The 21,346-nt window shown below is 37.1% G+C and overlaps 1 protein-coding gene across 1 annotated transcript in view; it reads right to left on the bottom strand.

Moving 5' to 3' along the window:
• GALNTL6 (polypeptide N-acetylgalactosaminyltransferase like 6) overlaps nt 1–21,346 on the bottom strand; it is an 875,194-nt gene that overhangs the window by 547,411 nt on the left and 306,437 nt on the right. The window contains exon 2 of the mRNA XM_045830767.1: nt 11,798–11,906. Coding sequence (XP_045686723.1) covers nt 11,798–11,906 — 109 coding nt within the window. The remainder of the gene's footprint in view (nt 1–11,797; nt 11,907–21,346) is intronic.

Here is a 21,346-nt window from a genome sequence, read left to right on the forward strand (position 1 = left end):
AATACTATTGACAATATTTAACCCTATTTTATAGGATTTTTGTGAGAAACATTGAGGCAATGTACAATAAATAAAATCACTGTACTCATATTAGGGCACAATGTACATAGAAAAATTACCCTGGGTAGTATAGCTCAGTGGATTGAGTGCAGGCTGTGAACCAAAGGGTCATTAGTTTGATTCCCATTCAGGGTAAATTCCTGGGTTGCAGGCCAAGTCCCCAGTGGGGGCTACGTGAGGGGCAACCACACACTGATATTTCTTTCCCCTCTCTTTCTCCATCCCTTCCCTTCTTTCTAAAAATAAATTTAAAAAAGAAAAATTAAAATGAGAGAAAATGTGGCATAAAGAATAATATAGGACTTGTAGTAAAAAATACTATGTATTTATCATAAGTATGACACTGAATTTCCAAATTTGGATAATACATTTAATGCCCTTGTTATATTTATACAAATACTTGAGACACATATGTGAGAGGCTTATAAAATATTTAATTGTTACACAAAATATTGCCATTATTACAAGGCAAGAACTAAACATACCTATAAATCTAATGATGCCTTTGTGTACATAAGACATTTGCTAAAACTTCAAAAGTTATTCCTTAATGATTGTTATTCCTTAAAACAAAAATAATTTTATATGCATGAGTGGACTCTACTACTAACATATATATCCCAATTAGAGTATACCAGCAAATGTTATTAGATTGTTAATTAGGTCATTGCCTATTAGGTTAATTTAGTCATTCTAGCTCAATAATGCCTTTGCATCCCTAAGGCTCAGTTGGTCACCATGGAAATTCAAACCATTACTAAATGCCTGATAATACTAATTCCCTTGTGGTCTCTGGTCACTTCACCGTTAGTAAACCAAACACTGAAATAAATTAAATTCTTTATATATTAAATGTTATTTTTCAATTGTTATCATGTCTATGTCAGGTTTCTGATTCACATCTTGGGGCAGGGATATCTTTCTTTAAAATTAAATGAGCATTTTTAAGCTTCTAGCAATTCCTAAGGACCATTTTGTCATGTTCCTGTGACTGCAAATGATCAGAAGGCACAGTTGCTTTAATGTGGCATGAGGGCTGCACAGGGACCACTGTGACTCAGTCAAAAAGCATCAGGCCAAGCTGGCATTTATGGTGCTCAATTCAGTGCCTGCCGGGTGTTGCCATCAGTGTATGGTGCTGGCACTCCGCCTTCCCTAGTGGGGAACACATACAGTTACTCTATAACGCTCATTAGGTAATGGAGCCAAGATGACCCAGGACTTATTACTAATAAATGTGTGCCAGATCCTGGATACGCACTTTGGAGGAGGTCCAAATAATTATTTGAATGTCTAAAAATTATGACTAAAATACAATGCCTTAATGATAATTGGGCCCAAATGATTTAGAGTCCCCCCTATCATGGGAAACTCTCAGTTATCACAGCATGACACGTGGTAAAAACTGTGTTAACATCACAATGATGACATCAGAGTCCCAAGTCATCAAAACCGTATTCTCCTTTACGTACAAGAGTTCTCCACTCTTCTTTACCAAATATACAAGACTCATCATACTCTTCTTCCTAAAACTTGTACAAGGGTGGCAAAAGTAGGTTAATAATCATAAATAATATAATACACTACGCAAATAATACAAGAATGAACTCTGTTTCACATACAACTGTGAACCTGATTTTGCGCACCACCATATATGCTACATAACTACATAGACAGTTTAACACTAAATGCAAGGGTGGCTTTAATATCAACTAAAAGGTAAAGCCAAAGCAAAAAATAGCAAATCTAACCTCCTGGACTTTGAAGATAGTGCTATTAGCAGAAATATTGCCAATAATGTTGAGCTACAAGGATTAGACACAGTGGCTATTCGACTTTTCTGTGTGGCAAGCTGCTAGAAAATATAGATTTATAATTCATACTCACTTAAATTCTGTGCAGAAAGTGGTTAAAATTGAAAAGAATAAAATTGCATGTAAAACTTCAGGAAAATGAATGGCAGATTTGAAGTCAATTTAACCTTAGTCTGTGTAGTCCATTCAGATTCAACTCCTTTGCTTTATGAGATGTTTCTCATCTTTTCCTTCTTATCAAGCACCATCTTTGTTTAGCAGAACATTTTACTATTTTTTCCAATAACCAAGAGTTATCTACTCATAGGACTCCTCCCAAATGTGTGATATTTATAGCCAGAAAAAATTGATAATATTCACAACTACCATGTGCAAAAAGATATCTGACAAAGTGTGAATATACAATACTTAGAGGGAAACAATTTGGGGCAATGCTCACACAATGTTTGGCTTGTAATAATAAATCCTAAAGTCAAGTCAGATAGCTCTACTTGAAGTTCAGGTAAATATGAACACCCTAGTGAAAATTTTTGAGAGAGTTAATGTTAACTGGCTAGATTTGAAGGCATGAGAATTATGACAGGTGATTCATGTTACTACCATATAGGCATATCATATAGACATAGGAATTGTTGAAACTATACAAATAACAATTTATTGAGCATATACTACAGTCCACATAGTTTAATTATATAATTTATTTAACACTTAAAGTAACTCTACGTGATAAGTGCTATACTAGTGAGAAAATAAGGTTAATTAATTTCATGCACACTTGCACATGGAAATTGATATTTCTAAAGAGAGGTATTTCAACTTTTGCAACAAATAGTTAAATTGAATTATTTTAAAATTTACTTTACCTTATTTTTTAATAAAAAATGGTTTCAGTTTCATAAATCTCCTGAGATACATCTCCACTGCTATAGTATAGTTTCATACTATAACACTGAAGGGATTAGACCCTAAATTTTATTTTATTTTTAAACATATCAATGAGACATCTTTAACAGAATGCTCATAATATTTTCACTTCCAATCTACATTTCATTGCTAAACAATGACTGCCAAATAAAATATTTCATTAAAAGTTAATTGTAAGCTAATGAATAATAATGAGTTATTTTGGTAATATTTTCTGAAGTTAACCACCCACCTCCCAAGAAATCCCATTATAAAATTTATCGAAAGGTATTCATAGATGGATAAATTGTACCAAACTATCAACAAAATGCAATGTTCATTGTTGGTAGAAATGAAAAATATGATAAACCCTATTTTTAAGAGACACAAGACATTAGTAAAAGGTGGCCAGGAGCCATCATAGTTACAGCAAAACTGCATTTTTCACTTTCCGAGAGCAAAAGTAGTTGTAGTCTTTTTCAAATGGGGCACATTTCTGGTTCCCATTCTGTTTGGTGGGTGATATTGTTCAATTTTGCAGAATAAAGACATTTAAGAACAAAATGGGTCCCTGATCAGCACTGAAGTGAGCTGTTTAAGGAACTTTGAAAAGCCTACACTTAATCATTTTAAAACAGTATATTCCTAACTTTCATATAGTGTTTCATATAGCTATGTAAATTCACAGCAATCAGTCTGAACCCATATAGTGTTTCATATAGCTATGTAAATTCACAGCAATCAGTCTGAACCCTCAGTAACTTAGACCATGAGGTGTAAGGGGGCCTGAGAAGCAATCTCCAGACAAGAGGAAAAGCACCCACATTGTGTCAGATCTCCATGTCACTTTCCTAACGCAGCAATGTCATTACTCAAAAGCCCAGTTCACATGATTCCAGATAAGATGTGACTCAGAGCCCATGGGCAAGTGATTATTTTTAGGGGGATCATAAAACTTTTAACTCATTAAATAACTGCATATATGTATAAATATAGACAGAAGGATAATTACTACAAAAACTAAGTAGGACAAAGTGATAGAGAATGAAGGAAAGGAGCTATATCTGTGTATGATATTATGGTGACTGACGGGCATGTCTAAGCAGGTGATACATGGTCTGGTGGCCTTAATGAAGGTGAGAGTGGGCTGTGAAGATATGGATTATAGTGTTCCAGGCCATGGGAACAGCTTAGTGGAAGGTCCTTGGACATGTTTAGCATTCTTAAGGGAAAACAAAGGGGGCCGGGTGGCCAGGGGAGAGACTATGTACATCAATCAGTAGGAGATGAGGACAGAGGTAGGTGGTGGGTAGATCATGCTGAATTGCATAATCATGGAATGAACCTGGATTTAATTTTGAAAATGATGACTAGCCTTTGTAGGCTTTTGAGAAGAGGAGTGAAGTGACCTTATGTTTAATTTTTAGAAGACCACTCTGGTTGCTATTTGAAGAGATGAAGATGAGCACAAAAATCAGTTAAGAGGCTACTAAAATCCTTCAGCCAAGAAAGATTAATGGTTCAGATCCAAAAGGCCACTGTGTCATTAACAATGAAAGTTCCCCCAATTATGCTGCATGTTTTTCAAAACCCATGGTGATTTATTTTATTTCTTTTCTTCCAGAGTGTGGTGCAGTATTTAAAACACAGTGGCATAAGCCCTGGCTGGTGTGGCTCAGTGGATTGAGCACTGGCCTGTGAACCAAACGGTTGCAGGTTTGATTAACAATCAGGGTACATGCCTGGGTTGTGGGCCAGGCCCCCAGCGGGGGTCATGTGAGAGGCAACCACACATTGATGTTTCTCTCCCACTCTTTCTCCCTCCCTTCCCTTCTGTCTAAAAATAAATAAATACAATACAGTGGCATAAAAGTATTTGTTGGATGAGTGAATAAATGAATGAATTATAAAATAATAAAACCTTATATATTCAAATTTATGAGTGTGATTAACTAGGGCAAATGCAAGTAGTGAAGAGTTAGATATAATTTCATAGGATTCCTGAGGCATATAGTGGAATTCATGATTTGATTATAATTATCTGAGGACATAACATGCTTCAAAGGAAAACATCAAATATAAGAGTTGAAAACAGCTTTTTTCATGTTCTGTTCACCCATACTGAAATCTAAAAGCAGCAGCAAACACAGTGGAAATCTGAATCAGAATAAAAGAAAATTTTCAAAAATTTTCAAATTTGAAAACTAAAAGTAAGTGCTTTCTAGAAATCTTAAAGATTTTTATACATCACACGTGCCAGGTACACGTGACGCCCACACCTGCCCCACCCTGGATAGATGACTTAAACAGTGTGTGTTTGCAACCTAGAAAAGGATGCAGCAAGAATTAGGTAATATCACATGTCAAAGAACACTTATCTGAACTAATTGCATCTTCTTTTCAACATCTGGCACATGTTATTAGATCCATAATTCAGGAAAATTCCATAGGCAGAGTTTATTTTTATTTCAGAAACATATTGGCTTTTTTCTTAAATTATGAGTAGATGAATGTCAGCTGCATAGCTCTTTAGTTCCTCACTATAATAATTATTCCCAATGTATACTGAATAATGGATCAATATCAATTTATACATCATCTTTCATATTATATCAAAGAAATATTTTAGTTATTTTCATCCAACTTTTATAAATTATTTAAATAATGATTATCAATTTTGTGATACAGTACAACTCAAAAGGATAGCTAAACAATTCACAGCTGAAATCTTGTGTTGATAAATTCTCCAATGATGTAAAGCTAACTAAATGAAACATAATGGATCACATATAGAAAAAAAATGCCTAAAATGTGACTGGGTTAGTAGCAAATTACAAGGAAGAGAAGTCAGAAAATTAATTGAATAAAAACAAAAGCTTATCTAATATCTGAATATGTTTTATCCTTGAGAATTTGGTTGGCCTGTTCCAGGAAGTCTCCCTGACCCCGAAGTGCTACACTGGATACCCTTCTTCTATAGCTAAATTGGTTTGGTTAATGGTACTCTCTCAACAAAGAAGTGTATGATTGTAAAATAACAAAAACTCTGGGTTTCTCTGAATATTAGGATTCCTCTAACAAATTAACATAATCCTAATAATTTACTGTAACTGTAAGGGCACATATGTACCTGAAAGAACCCTGTTGCTACACCTAAGTTCTTTGGGTCTATACTTCAATTGCTTTTTTTAAACATTTTTTTAATTTAAAAAAATCTCCCATTTCTTCAGGAGTGAAAGTAATTATCTTCTTTTTATTTTCTTTTCCCTCTCTCCCCATATACCACCTATTTATTTTAAAAGTTATTTAAGATTCTGATATTTCAAAAATTACCAAAATATGCCACAAGAATGTGACTACCTAAACCAAATATAAACTATTAATATTAATTAAAATATTAACAGACATTTAATAAAATGCATGCAGCTTACTATGTTAATTACTTTTATAAAGATTATTAAAATTTCATTAGAAAGTAGTTTTTAGAGTGTCATGTTTTTAAGATAGTATCAGTGTTAAGCAGACCAAGCATTTCAAAACAGAACTACAAAATAATATAACTAAAACATGACAAATGAATATAAGACATTGGGCTACAGAGCAGTGTGATACACTTTAAGAGGTAATTTAAAGGAGTTAATTTAAAGGACGAAACTCAGAGCCCTAAATGCTTATTCTACAGTAGAAAAGGCTAAAATTACTAAGTCTATGAATCAAATTTTTAAATTTTTTAAAGTCAAAAAAAAAAAAGAAGCTAAGTCAATGAGAAAATTCAATAGATAAAATGAATAGGTCAAAAATCACTTTTTGAAATGATTAATAAAATCAATACATTTCCAGTATAATATTTTATCAAAAAATAAAAAGACATGAATAGATAATATTTGAAAGAGAAATAAATTTAAACACCATAGACATTATTAAATCTTTAAAAGGACATTATAAATAAATTTGTTAATCAATATGAGCATTTAAACCCAAGAGTTAAAAATCTTTGCTCAAGAAAAGTCCAGGTCCATATAGTTCACCCACAAGATTTCTATAATTATTAATAAATAAACAATTCTAATACACAATGAATAATTACAAAGTATAGAAAATAGGAAGCATTATTGAAGTAATTTTATGAAGCTGTCATTACATTGTCACCAAAATTTGCAAAAACTTCATGAGAAAAAATAATTCATGACCAATGATTCACTCATGAATAAAGATTCAAAAATGTTAAATAAAATATTAGCAAACCAACTAAAACAACAGATTTAAATCAATAGATATAATTCACTCAAATAAAAGATTAAATAATATTCATCATGTCTATTTCAATAAATGCAATAGAAGAAACACACTTTTAATAAATTAATATTCATTTAGGTTAAAAGTAAAATAAAACTTGTAGTCTCTCAGCAAATCAGATTCAGAAGGCTTAAGAAAAATGGTAAAATGCATTTTCATTAAATAGATAGCTAGAAAAAATCTTAACAAGAGTGTCTAATTTGCTATTGTCAGAAAAATCCCAAGTCAAGACTGGCAACCAATACCTACTGTTCAGCATTACACAGAATTCCTAGCAACTGCAATGTCAGAACAAAACGAACTAAAATTATAAACTGTAGAATGAAAAGAAAAAAATAAAAACACTGTCATTACTTGTAGATATTACATTGTAGATATCACAATGTAGATATCTATGTTAAAATTAAAAAAAAACCTATAGGCAAATGACTATAATTCATAGAAAAACAGATTTCCAAATTCAGATAAAAAGTAAAAACTAATATTTCTATATACCAGCAACAAACAATGTGGAATTTCAATAAAATCAACTTGTATGATATCCACATTAATTTTCCAGGGATAGCAACAAAGTGTCTGAGAATAAAATTACAAACGTGTCCTTAAATATAATGAAAAAGCAGCAAATAAATACAATGTATACTATAGAATCGATTATTTAATATTGAAAAGTGTCACTTATCTCCTAATTTATAAAGACACCATTACTCTAAAATTTAAATAACTTGGTTTACCTATGGATGTATATGAAAAATTTGACAAGCTGAGTGGAAATTTTAAAGAAAGGCATAATGTTAGGAATGGCTGTAGATTCTCAAGGAAGAAGAGCAAAGAAAGTAGAATGAATTTTATCATACATCAGTAATCATTATAAAAACATAGTATATATAAGATATGGTATTAGCTCAGGGATTTTTACTATTAGAACAGAATTAAGAACCAGAGAGAAAACACAAATATGAAAACTTGATATATAATAGTCAACACTGCTGAGTGATGAAGATACATTTTCCAATAAGCAGCACTGTTTTAGTTTATCTAAATGGATAAAAAGTAAATAAATATTGAATCCCCCTCTTACATCAATAAAATGAAGACCAATTGGGTTTAAAACCTAAATATAAAAGATAATGTACTCTAGCTTTTGAAAGATAATATACAACATCAGTATGACCTATCCTTAAAAAAAGATTTCCAAATTTGACTACATCACAATTAAGAACTTCTAGAAATTTTATAAAAAGTCTACAAAATATGTAACATGATATTTTCACCACATACAACCACTAAAGGATATTTACAATAAACTAGGAGCACTCTGTGGATCAATAAGGAAGAGAAATAAATTCAAAAATTAAAAGTAGAAATGGGAATTTTACCAAAAAGAAGGCACAAACAACTCATAAGAATGAAAAATACATCAACTACATTAGACCTTAGTATATGTAAGTGACCATGCAAAATGGAGTGACTGTGAGAGATTACATCATACTACTGATTTAAGGGAAAAAAGTCAGGCACTACTAAGGGTTCACTTGGATTTAGAGCAATGGGAATTTCATCCACTATTGAGGAGAGTGAAATCAGTATATTGACTTTGGAAAACAGTTTGTCCTAGACTACAGGACATACCTGAAATATGCATTCCTTAGACACACAAAATTCACTATTCAATATGTATCCTAAGAAAATACTGCCTCTTCCCCAGAACCACACGCATGAATACTTATAATAACACTGTATGTAATAACCAAAACCTAGGAACCCCCCAAGTGTCTGTGAAGAGAATGATGTTGTAGAAATTTAAACAACAGTAAAAATGAATCAATAAAATTCTATGCATTGTCATGAATGAATCTCAAACATAATTTTGAGTGGGGAGGAAAAGGAGGGTATGGGGGGATAAATGGTAATAGAAGGAGACTTGACTTGGGTGGTGAGCACACAATACAGTGTACAGATGATGTGTCGTGGAATTGTGCACCTGAAACCTGTATAATTTTGTTAACCAGTGTCATCCTCAAGTTCAATAAAAAGGAAAAAAATTAAAAATAATAATTTTGAGAGAAGAGAATCATACATACAGTATAAATCAATTTTTAAATAAAGATCAATCTCAGGCAAAATGCAACCATATTTGTTTAAGACTAAATATATAGGTGGGAGGAAAAGCTTCTACAGAGAGAAATAAGAGTAAACACAAACCTCAAGACTCGGAGGAGACAGAATGGCACAAATGATCCTTTTTCTGGACCTGGATATTGAGAACAGGGAGGATTATTTTGACTCTGTACTCTGTGTGTTGTGTGTATTTACTTCTTTTATTTTATATTTTATGATATTTAAAAAATGATGAATTATTGTCTACTGCATTTGTCATATATCATCGAGTGACTACTACAACATACTAGTATTTAAAAACTTTTGAATTCCAATGAAAATTTGTACTTTAGAATACTTAATAATTACCAATTTTTTTTGAGGTCAATTTCCCTTGCCTCGCCTGAGAATGAGGCTATAAAAGACAGGTTCATCCAGGGAGCAGAAAGGGCAGTATGAAGTGGAAATAAATGTGATGTTCTGGATTTTATATCTAAGACTCCTTGGCACAGTGAAGGGTAAGCACCACAAATCAAGTGAAAGTAACTTCAGTGAATTAACAATGACAGTTATCATTAGCTGAGCTTATATCCAAATAAGTGGCTAATTACTTGACGTATATTATCTTTAATCTACACAGCAATTCTGCAAAGTAGAATATAAGAAAGATAAATTGATTTGCCGCTGAACCTAGTTCATGTATGGAGAAGCCAGGATATGATACCAGGCATGTCTCTCCTATGTCCACAGGTCATTACTTCATATTGCCCAGGTATTATTCAAGGTCAGACAGTGGTGTGTAAAGGAGCGTGATAAGACCTGACTTATAATCTAGCTCTGCAAATTATTAGCTGTTTGACCTTGGATAAAATTTAATGAATACATAAGAATTTAGCTTTTTTTAACTCATTGAGGATAATAAAACCTATCTATTAACCTCATTTGGAGGTTTAAATGAAATACATGTGTAAAGTACTAGCACAAAACATCTATGCAAAAAAATTAGCTTATTCTATTATTATTATTATTATTATTACTAACACTTTGCAACTTCAATTAATTAGATTATATAAACATCTCCAAAATCTTTCAGCACTCTGTGGTTCAAAAGGGGAATTGATGGTTGAATTATTACAGAGCTGATCAAGCAAATAGAGAAAAAAAGGTAAGAAAGCTCCAAAAGTGAGAAGGCTGGTAATGAACGCATCCTCATGATTATTTACGAGGAGAGGCCGAGGCGGAAAGACAATGAAACTTAGAAGAGAAAGATTCTCTAAGGAATAGAGGATATCCTTGGGAACAGCAGGTCTAGCGAAGGCTGGGGAAGGTAAGGAGTGAGGGGTGTGACCTAAGGAAAAGGAATTAAAAAAGATGATAATTAGATCATCCACACCCAACTCAGAGCTCAGAACATTTCACCAACCTGAACAATGTCATAAATATTAAAATACCATCACACCAGACTTCCCGACAGGGTGAGTTATGAGGAAGGTAGAGCAGCAGGACCTCACGTTGTGGCTGGTCCTGGTTCTGCTGCTGAGTCACCAGGAATGCAGTATCTCAGGGCTGCTCAGATGTCTTTACCAAACAATAACTTCTCTATTTCTGTGACATCCTCACTATGAAAAAAAACACTAGAGCTAGAGCTCCTTTGGTCAAATAATAGAATGTGGACTTCCCATGACTCACTTTTATCAATTTCTATTTATAGAGCCTTCTTTTAATTTAATTGTTGTTCAAGTACAGTTTTCTATCTTTTACTCCCATCCCAGCCCACCCCCCCAGACCTCCCCATCTCCCTTCCATTTCCAGCCCCTCTAGTTTTTGTCCATGTGTCCTTTATACTTGTTCCTGCAAACCCTTCCCTTTTTCCCCTGAAATTCCCTCCTGTCTCCCCCTGGTCACTGTCAGCCTGTTCTCTATTTCAGTGTCTTTGGTTATATTTTGCTTGTTTGTTTGTTTTGTTGTTTAGGTTCCTGTTAAAGGTGAGATCATATGGTACTTGTCTTTCACAGAGTCCCTGTTTTCAGCATGCTAATTTTTCAGACCTAGAAAAACTTGTTCTTTCCCCTTAATTTTTCCAGCAACCAAAATGTTTCCTCTACCTATAACCCAAGAATAAAATTCTGCTACACATGTACAGACCTGCTTGATTAGGTTTAACTGCCTTTCTGTTTGTCCAAGTTTTGCCAACCTGAGATCCCTGGCTCATGTGATCTACCCACCTCTTGTGTCCCTGCCAGTGTCCAGAATGTGGTACCTCTTTCATACATTTCGTTACCAGTGAATCATCCCCCAGCCCTAGGGAGTCAATCCAGTTCAAGATACATGTCCACCAATTCTTACTAATAAATCCCAAGATCTCCCAGAAATTATTAAAAAGCAGTTTGGAAATACAAAGTACTACAGATTTCTAAAAATTTAATGACTTCTTCAGCTAATATTATAAGGGCTATTATTTGTTTTCTCTCTGAAATATGAAACTGTTTTAGCTCTGTCCCTTGTGGACCTCCAATATCCCCATGAGACATACCTTACTGGGCAGAAGAAATGCTAATTAGAGATCCTTCAAGTGACACATGAGACACTGCAGTAAGTGAAGTAGCTCACACTGAACTCCATACCTGAGCGCATAGCCTCTTTCTGAATGCTTTCATAGTCATGCCAGTCTTTTCTTCTCAAACCATCTGTCCATGCATAGAATTGCCCATCTCCCAGGCCCAGTGGAAATGTCTGTGGAAAAGGAAAGTATTCAGAGTATAAAAAGGAGGTATTTCCTTTTGCATGGTAGGTAAACACAGCCAGGCACATAACAGGCAATCAAAGAATATTTGTTGAATGAGTGATTCTTCCAAGTACACTGAAAAGAAAGCTATTGCTGCTGACCAGATTAATACACACTTTAAAACCTTGTTTCAGCTCTTAAAGCAAGAGCGTGTGTCAACCGCAGCCCCGATCATTGCCTGTTTTATTCCATCCTGAGACAGTAATAATAACTCACTGTGCTACCTCCTCTGAGCACGGTGCCGAGCTGTTTTCACTTGCCCAAAGTGTAAATACTAGTAATGCTGCCAACTTTGGTATTAAATAGAATTAATTTTGTTTGTGATTTGTTCAGTTTCATTAATTTTGATCAAGTATATTTGAATGGCCTGATAATAACATTAGCATCTATTCATTGAATGCTCACTATGTGCCAGGTACTATGTTAAATAGTCTGTATATAGAAGATTTTTGAATCTTTATGATAGTCTTCAGTTGTAAATCTCCATTTTTATGCCAATTAAACTCAGGCCCAGATAACTAAAATAAGTTGAATTAAAGCAAAGTGGCAAAGTCAGGACTTGGACCCACTCTTTAGACCAAAATTGTGGTCTTAAAAATGAGTCTCCTATGTAGATTGCTGTTAATGTATGGCACCTGGTTATGCTTAGCGTTGATACTATCACCCACTCGACAACTATAGTCATGACACTGTGTTTTATGCTTTGGCAAAACCTAGTATGTTCTAACGTCAACTGGAAAAATAATTCTGGGTACACTGCAGAAGCTACTTAAAAAAGATTTTATTTACTTATTTTTGGAGAGAGGGGAAGGGAGGGAGAAAAAGAGAGGGTTTCCTCTCCTACACACATTGACCAGGACTGAATTCACAACCCAGGCATATGCTTTGACCAGGAGCTGGCGACCTCAGGCTTTGCTGGATGACACCCAACCAACTGAGCCACACTGGTCAGGGCTGAAGCTACTTTTTAAATAGTGTTTAATTTTGGTAACAAAACTGTTTTAAATGAATATCACAGATTTTTCACAATCTTAATAGTTGAGAAAATGTAAAATAAGTGGTTTCATATTTAAGTATCATTTTTCTTTTATTTGATTTATGCTTAAAATAAATAATACATCTAGAAAATAAGGTAAAGAAACATTTTTTAAAATTTCAATTTAGGTAAAATGAAAGATGAATAATTCCAGGGAGGAAATTTTATTCTATGAGCCTTTTCATGGCAAATGAAATGTCTTATTAGTTTAAAATAGTACAGTTACTGTACTTAAGAAAACTTATCAACCTTCAGTCCATATTTATAGCTTTAAAGGACCCACTTATTTTTGAAAGAATGAAATGGAGCTAATAAAGAAAAACAAAATCAAAGGAAAGATTTTCCAAAGCTGGTGATTGTTTTCTATATATTTAAAGAAATTTGTTTGTAAGAGTGGTGAGTTCAGAAAAAACACACAAGGTTACTGGTGAGTTTGTATAAAATTAAGGATATATAAAAATAAGGCTAGATTTTAAAAGGATGATGACAAGAAAGAAAAGCTATGGAAAAATTAACAGAAAATAATAAAATTTAAAAAAGAAGTAAATGAGCAAAACCAATTGGGGTATAATAGCAAACATTAGGAAAATGTCATGCATTTTTTCTAATTGATAATGATTTTATAACTAGACATTTTACCAAAACTTAGCGATGAATTAAAGTTTTAAATAATCGAATAACTGTAGAATGCAAAACCCATGCTTTGTCATAGCCATGAATTTACAATGGTAAGTACTAAGCTATAATGAAAATCTCTCACAGTGATTCAGATAATACCAATTCATAAACATCAATTTTGAATTAAAATAGTTTCAAAATAAGCTTTGACATAAAACATGGAGATACAGCGTGTAAGTCCAAATATGCAAAGTTGTCTCTGGTTACCTATCAGTTCACACACTGGCCCCCTTACACAGAGGGTAGGGAGAGATCAAAGACACAGACCACTCCAGTTTGGTAGGTGGCAGGTTTAATAAGCAACGAAACTACATAACAAGACTTGTCTTAGTCTGCCGCTGGGAGACGAGTAGATCACTGAACCCATTTGCCAGAATCTTTAAGGCTTATAAGCAAGGCCTTAACTGGGTTCAGTAACATATTGAGTCCAGGCAGTCAAAACACCCTCCTCTCAAGGCTAAACCCTTGAAAAGAGCTCCAGGGTGGGAATGGTGGGTGGGGCATACATTCCAAGGTCAAGAGGAGAGTAGGAGGAGCCTCTGATTGCCCAGTGTCTACCTTAAGGGACAACCAGTGGTCACATCCTCTTAATGACTTCTTCCAACATTCCACCCCTCCACTGGCGCTTCCTATCTTCCACGCTCACCTCTTCCTCAATAGGCCCTTGTGTGTCAACAAGGTGTTTTATTAGTGTCAAGGTTGCTCGTTTGGCAGCAATCTGGCTGCACCCTGGTTGCATCATAAACAGAGGCCTTAGTAACAATTTAGACACATGCAAGTGAAACACAGATTAAGATAATGATTCCCAAAATACATAGCAATTTTTTCTACCAAGACCCTGCGATCAGAACCATTGATTTATTAAGTTCCCTAGGCTGGCGGTCAGATCACTCAGTGTATTTACTTGTGACCTCATGTGATTTAATAAAGATGATGCATTAGCAGACTCATTATGTATGAACACAAAACATTCTCTTTAGATAGTGGCACAGGTGTCTCCTTGTGAGGCAGTAACCATGCCCAGGGACGTTCTGTTTGGAGGACCGCTTCTTTCAATAGAGGCATTTAAACCAGTGTCAGTAAAGACAGACTGTGTTAGTTACCATTCAAGTCTTGCAGGGTGAACACAGTGAGAACTTCTGTATGTGCTAGAATGTCCACCAGGCCGTGGAGGAGACAAAGACAGCGGCCAAATGATTGTACAGGTGGAAAACAGAACACATCCACCCGGCCTTAAGGAGAGGAGCTTGGCCTGGTTGTGCACAGTGTCCATGTTGGCCAGGGGAGGCAGCACTGCCAGGGTGAGGCGGTGGGCTGGGGGCAGGATGTGCCAGACCAGGACTGCCGGCTTCTCCCTTCTCTCCATGGTGCGTGTTCCATTTGGGGGTAAAGAGCATGTTAATATGTCGGGTTTGCCACGGAACGATGGGATCCCAGGGGGTACTGAGAAGTTCCTTCTCAACCAGGGGTAATTCACTCATCTCTGTGGTATGTCCCACTGAAAATTCCAGTATAAAATGCCTTTCCCAGACCTGATGAAACTTGCTGTTCTCAGCAGCATAGCCCGTTAATCCACAAATAAGAGGCACAATGGCTCTTCTTCGACCTCCATATCTTTCTGGTTTTGTGTGTGTTGGCAGGCTCCCTGGGCTGGCATAGGGGGCCACAGACCCTACTAGCTGATCATTCAAATGTATTGAAGTCTGAGACAATACTTTAATCCAGTTGGCCAAAGTGTTTTATCTGCTAGTAATTTAATCTGCTGCTTTAATTTTCCATTTTTCCTTTCTACAAAACCTGCTGCTTGCAGGAGACTGCTGAGATAGGACCACCATTCACTGTCACATTCTTTTGTCCAGCCTGGCACACCATGCCCTTTGAAATGTGACCCCCAACACTGTCTATTCGAGGGTATCCATACATGGCACTCAGCTCTCTCACCCCCTCATGGTGGCCACCTGGTTTGTTTAAGGACAGGGGAAGCTTACATTAGGGCAGAGACAGTTTCCTCACACTCCAAGCTATATTTAGAACCTCTCACTCAAAAAAGGGGGGCTATGTAATCATTTTCCAATCCAGCACTTTTGGGAACTTTTTTGAATGGCCCCAGACACCTGTGGTAGCTACTTGATTGCTGTTTAGAACACATAAGACACACTGTTAATACATTAACCTCACAACTGTAGGTCAAGGGCAATCCAGCATCCTTGGCAATGTGCCATCCCACTGGGCTACTACAATGACCACTCTTTTTATGCACACAGTCTGCTGTATCTACTGAAGAGTCTGTTGCTAGGGCTTGTACTTGAGCTAAGATATCAGTTTCCTGATTACCAGGGGGTGCCAGTGCCTGTGAGACTGGACTTGGAAGGCAGTGAGGATTGCCTTAGGCTCTCATAGACATACTGAAATGTCTTTCCACATTCCTGACCCCATAGGGCTTATTAATGGTCATCCACCCCTTGGCTTCCAATTACCTAAGCCAGAGGGCTGATCCCTTTGGAACAGCCCAACTGTCAGTGCAAAGGATGAATGCTGAAAGATTCATCCCACTTGCTGCTGCAGTTCATTCCTCTTTATATCCAGATGGTGTCAGTGTTAGGCTTATTAGAGACTGCAGTCCCTGTGGGCTGGTTGCCCTGACCAGACCCATCTTAGTTTGAAACAGTATAACTAATGTGCTAATGAAAATTATCTACCTTCAGTCCATCTTTATAGCTTATGAAAGATCCACTTGTTTTGAAAGAAGAGAAATGGAGTAGAGCATTTATTCACAAATACTAGTGAGCATTTCCTCCACTCCCTCTCTACAGGCTGCAGGCGCTGCCACAGATACAGGAGCAGAGCATTTGGAATATCTACACAATCTACAGTGTCTAGTATCTACAGACACTGGGCTGGTGGACAGGTTGCTCTTCTGCTGCAAACAAGTGGAAGTGAGTTGATGGAACAGATTCTCAGTCCACCCTTGAAAGGAAAGGACATTCTCACCATAATGTGCTGTTTCTTTGGGAGAGGATCTACTTGAAGGAGTATGGTGTACATGGCTAGGAGCTGTTGATGTACACAGACATATGGGATTTCTAATCCATTCCAAATTGAGGACCAAAATCCTAGGGGCACTCTCTTCTCCTGTTGTGTCTGCCACAGTGCCCAACCCACACCTTCCAGAGTCACAGACACATCTGACTCAAATGGTCCCTGCTTGGGAGATGCCCAGAGCTTTAATCTACTTCACTAGAATTTTTGCCTTCTCAAACAGGCTTGCTGCTCTGATGCCCAGTCCCACATGTGCCCTTTCTTTGCCAAGACGTATAAAGGATGGAGGTACTATGCTGGGTAGGGTATCAAAATCCTCCAAAGTCCAAAAGTGTTTACAAAAGCTTGTACCTCTTTCCTGTTCTTAGGGGTTGGATAGGCTTGCAACTTACCAATCATAGCTTCTTGGAAAAAATGAGTCTTATTCAACAAATGACTCTCCAGAACTTTATAGCAGTGCCTGGGCCTTGACTTTTCTGTGGGTTCCCTGCCTATCCTTCCCCTCACACATGTTGCAGCAGAGTCTGCAGTGTTCTGCAGCAGAGGTGAGTCCTCATGTTAGCACTGTATCATCAACAGAATGGGCCATACTGATGTGGGAAAGGAGGACAGAGACCAATCTCAGGCTACCATGCCCTGACATATTGTGGGACTGTGAAGGTAATCTCAGGGAAGCACTTGAAATGTCCATTAGTGTCCCTCCCACGTGAAGACAAATTAATCTTGTGACTCAGCAGCAGGGTGTACTGAAAGAAACATTTGCTAGAATCAGCCCAGCACAGTACACTCCTGTGACTGGGGCCAAGGCATCTAAGATGATGGCAATGTTGGGTACAACTGCATGGAGTTGGGTCACTACCTTGGACAATTCTCAGTAGTCCATGGTCATCCCCCATGAGCCAACTGGCTTTTTCAACAACCACACTGGACCATAGAAAACACAGTAGGTAGGGTGTACAATACCCACTCAATGTAGTTTTTGGATAATTTTTCTTATTTCCTTATGCCCTTCCTCAGGCAATTTATATTGCTTGACTATTACTACTCTCACCAGCAGGTGGTAGACCTGCTGGTTTCCCAGTGGATGTTTCCTCTCAGGACTGGTTTGATTGCTCTAACTTGGAGGCAGGTTTCACCCATAGGGGTTTGCAGAGTTTGACCTTGTAGGATATCAGTGGCCAGTATATTCTCTGATATTCAAGAAATAAAAACCTTGTATTCTCCTGGGGAAGAATGCCTAATCTTCAGTGTCAAAGGAACCTTCCTGACCTTGCTGTTTTCCTCCATAAGCATCACTGAGGGAGCTAGAAAACTTCTAAGGGTTACTATGTATTAGAGTATATTTGGCTCCAATATCAATAAGAACTATCATCTTTGTATATTTCTGGAAACCATTGAATACTAAACTCAAAAGGAGGCTTTGATCAACTTCATTGGCCCTCCTTGGAGGCAATCTTGGCCTGCATTCCCATACTCAGGAGTGGGAGTGACCCACCCCCAATAGAACTGTATCCTCGAGGCCTCTAACGGAGCAGGCAGGGCATGAGAGATGGTAGGGGCAGGTAGGGACAGTCTGAACTGTTGGTCAGGTTTTAAGGCTTTTCACACAACAACCAACACAGCAGTGGGTTGCTAGTCTATTTCTTCACATGGGGTCACATAGGCAATGAGGTCAAACCGTATTTGCTTCTGGGTTATTTTCACTGGATCCTGTATAACAATAAATTCAGCAGAAGAATGCTCCTGGGTCAGGGCCTGTCTCACTGGCTGGGGTTATCATTGCATTCCTTTGTATTGGGAGTCAGACAGCATGGGGCATCTAGTTCTTTTATTGTCAACCACAACATCCTCCCCTTCACTCTCCTCAGTTTCTCCTCATTTAGCTCTCAGCATCCCAAACAGGCTCTGTCACAAGCACTTGGACTTTAATCCTCAGCAGCTTGCACTCCCCTAGCTTTACAAAATAGCATGCTAAATAGCATGCACTCCCCTAGCATGCTAAAGTCTCCAACTTATTGTCGCACTCTCTTACCTCTTCTTCCAGCCCTGAAGCTAGTAGTAGTACAGAGTAGTACAAACAAGTCTTCCTCTAAGCCACAGGTGGCTAACACAAGGCCTGTGGGCCGAATACAGCCTGCCACCTTGTTTTATCTGGCCCAGAACCTTGTTTCTACCCAGCGGCAGCACTGAGCTCCTTGCCCCTGGTTAAGGAGTAGTTACATTTATACAGTCCCAAAATTACATTTGACCCTTTGAAGGCCACTGCAAGGCTGATGTGACCCCTGGTGAAAATGAATGTGATACTCTTGCTCTAAGCTCAGCTCTTCATACAACTTTCTCACTCAAGCTTCAGCCTCTGGTAGGGCATCAGTGGTGGAGAGCTACCCATAGCTGAGGCCAGTCCACTGCACAGCCATGTATGTCTTTTCTTTGCTAATGAGAACTACATGTACTTCTTCCAATGTGCATTAAACAAGTTGGCATTTTTAGCGTATCTCTGCTCTCATTCACCCCGTTCTCCTTACACACCACCCTTCCCCATATAGATGTCAAAGGCCAAACTTTCCTCTATGATGTCTCTTTCCTAAGACCCATTTCTTACATCTCCTGGCTGGCTCACCAATTGTTGGTTTGCAAACTGACCCCCCCAGCCCTTCTAACACACAGGGGACAAGGATGGACCACAGCAAGTGTCAGGCCACTCCAGATTTGTAGGTGGCAGGTTAAATAAGCAAGGGAACATATTTACTTACCAGGCTTGTCTTGGGCAGCTGGGAGACAAGCAGATCTCTGTATCTACCCACCATTTAAAGTTTATATAGAGGCTTTAATTGGGCTGAGTCCCATACTCAGCCCTACAGCATCTCAATTTCTCTAGGCTACATAATTGGACAGCTCCTAGTATGGAAATGGTGGGCCAGATGTACATCCCAGGGTCAGGGGAGGGGATGAGGAGCTTCTGACTTGCCGGATTTCAGCTCACAGGTCAACCAGAGGCCAAGTCCTTTCCAAGACCTCCTCCAACATTTCCAGGCACATTAATTTCCCTTATTTTGACATATTTAATTTAGAGAACTCTTAGCTATTGGTAATACAGAGCAGAAGGAACACAAGAACTAATCTTTGATTTCTCCAGAAACCCTATAAAATTATAGGAAGGCATCAGATTTATCAAAAAAGCCAGATAGTTGAATTAATATAAATTTTTTAAATGGCTGAGAAGTACTGGTATGAAAGCATACTTTTTTATGCCAGTGAACTTTGAAAACACTTCAAAACAGAGGCAATGGGTATTTCAGAGGGCAAGATTAGAAAGACTCACAATTTTTATTTTTCATTTTTATTTTACTTTTTTAAATTTGATAGCTAACAAACTGTGTGTGCACAGAGAATATACTTTCTTTTTTAAATTCCATAGAAAATTTGCGAAAATTTTTAAAAAATTAAATTTAATCTTTATTATATTTTTCCATTACCCTTTAGTCCCCTTATACCCTACTCTGCCAGCAACCACCACACTGTTGTCCATGTCCATGAGTCCTTTTTACTTTTTAGATGGGGCAGTTAGACTCTCCAGGGTTAGCTCAATCCAACACCAGGTGATTGCTATGACTCACTCACCCACTGTGCTCCCCACCCATAGAGGATTGGCATTTGAATGAGAGAAGTGTTTTCAGAATACTAGAAACAGGCGAGGACAAGGATGCCAAGCCCTTGTGCCAATCAGGGTTTCACGTGAGTCTACATACCAAGTATTATCGCCCAAAGCTATCTTCTCTCACTAGGCTCCCAGGAGGCTCCTAGCCTTCTTATACCCCTTACTCAAGAGATAGATGATTCCTACCTGAAATCTAAAAGAAAGACATGGGTCCTGGCTCCCAGGTGCACACCCAGTAACTGCATGGCAAGCCCTCCTCTGTACAGAGAACTGCAGAGTAGAATTTTCATTACCTCACTCATACATATAATCAGGTACCCAAGGATTACCAGACATTTGAGAGAGACTTTAATCTAAAATTCAGAGGCCAAAATAAACAAAAGTTACAATACACCATAAGGAAACAAAGGCAACATAACTCAGAGAAGAGAAATTCCCCCCAAATCTAAATTTAATTTCCTCAAGGAACTTCAAGAAAAAGTTTTTCCATAGAAACAGAAATTTAAAAAGAAATGAGCATTTAGAAAACATAACAACAACTACAAAAAAGAAACAGCTCTTAGAAAGTGAAAATGGAATAGCAGGCAAAGCATAATTAGAGGCAGTTTGAAAAATAAAGGTCAAAGCAACCCAACTCATTCACAAAGCATGTGCCAAGACCTGCTGAAGAAGCTTTTTCACAGTGAGGGCTGTTGACCAATATAAAGATTAGAAGTGTCTGCAGCCTTTTCATGTGCCAGAAAGGTAGGTGAATAAACATAAATCAATCCAAGCCCAATTGAATAGAACTACCTTGATTCTGAAATCTCAACCATCCATTAAATTAAATAGAAAAAATATAAAAAAGAGGATGAAACAAGAGTGTCAGAGGCAAAAACAAAAAAACCCAAAAACAAACAACAACAACAAAACCCTTAATCATTGCCCATCTTTGAAAAATATATTAAAAGAAGAGTCACAGTTCTTCCAAAGAGATT

This window comes from Phyllostomus hastatus, unplaced genomic scaffold (genome assembly GCF_019186645.2).
Source record: "Phyllostomus hastatus isolate PE091 unplaced genomic scaffold, TTU_PhHast_1.1 phas_contig_159, whole genome shotgun sequence".
Taxonomy (NCBI): Eukaryota; Metazoa; Chordata; class Mammalia; order Chiroptera; family Phyllostomidae; genus Phyllostomus; species Phyllostomus hastatus.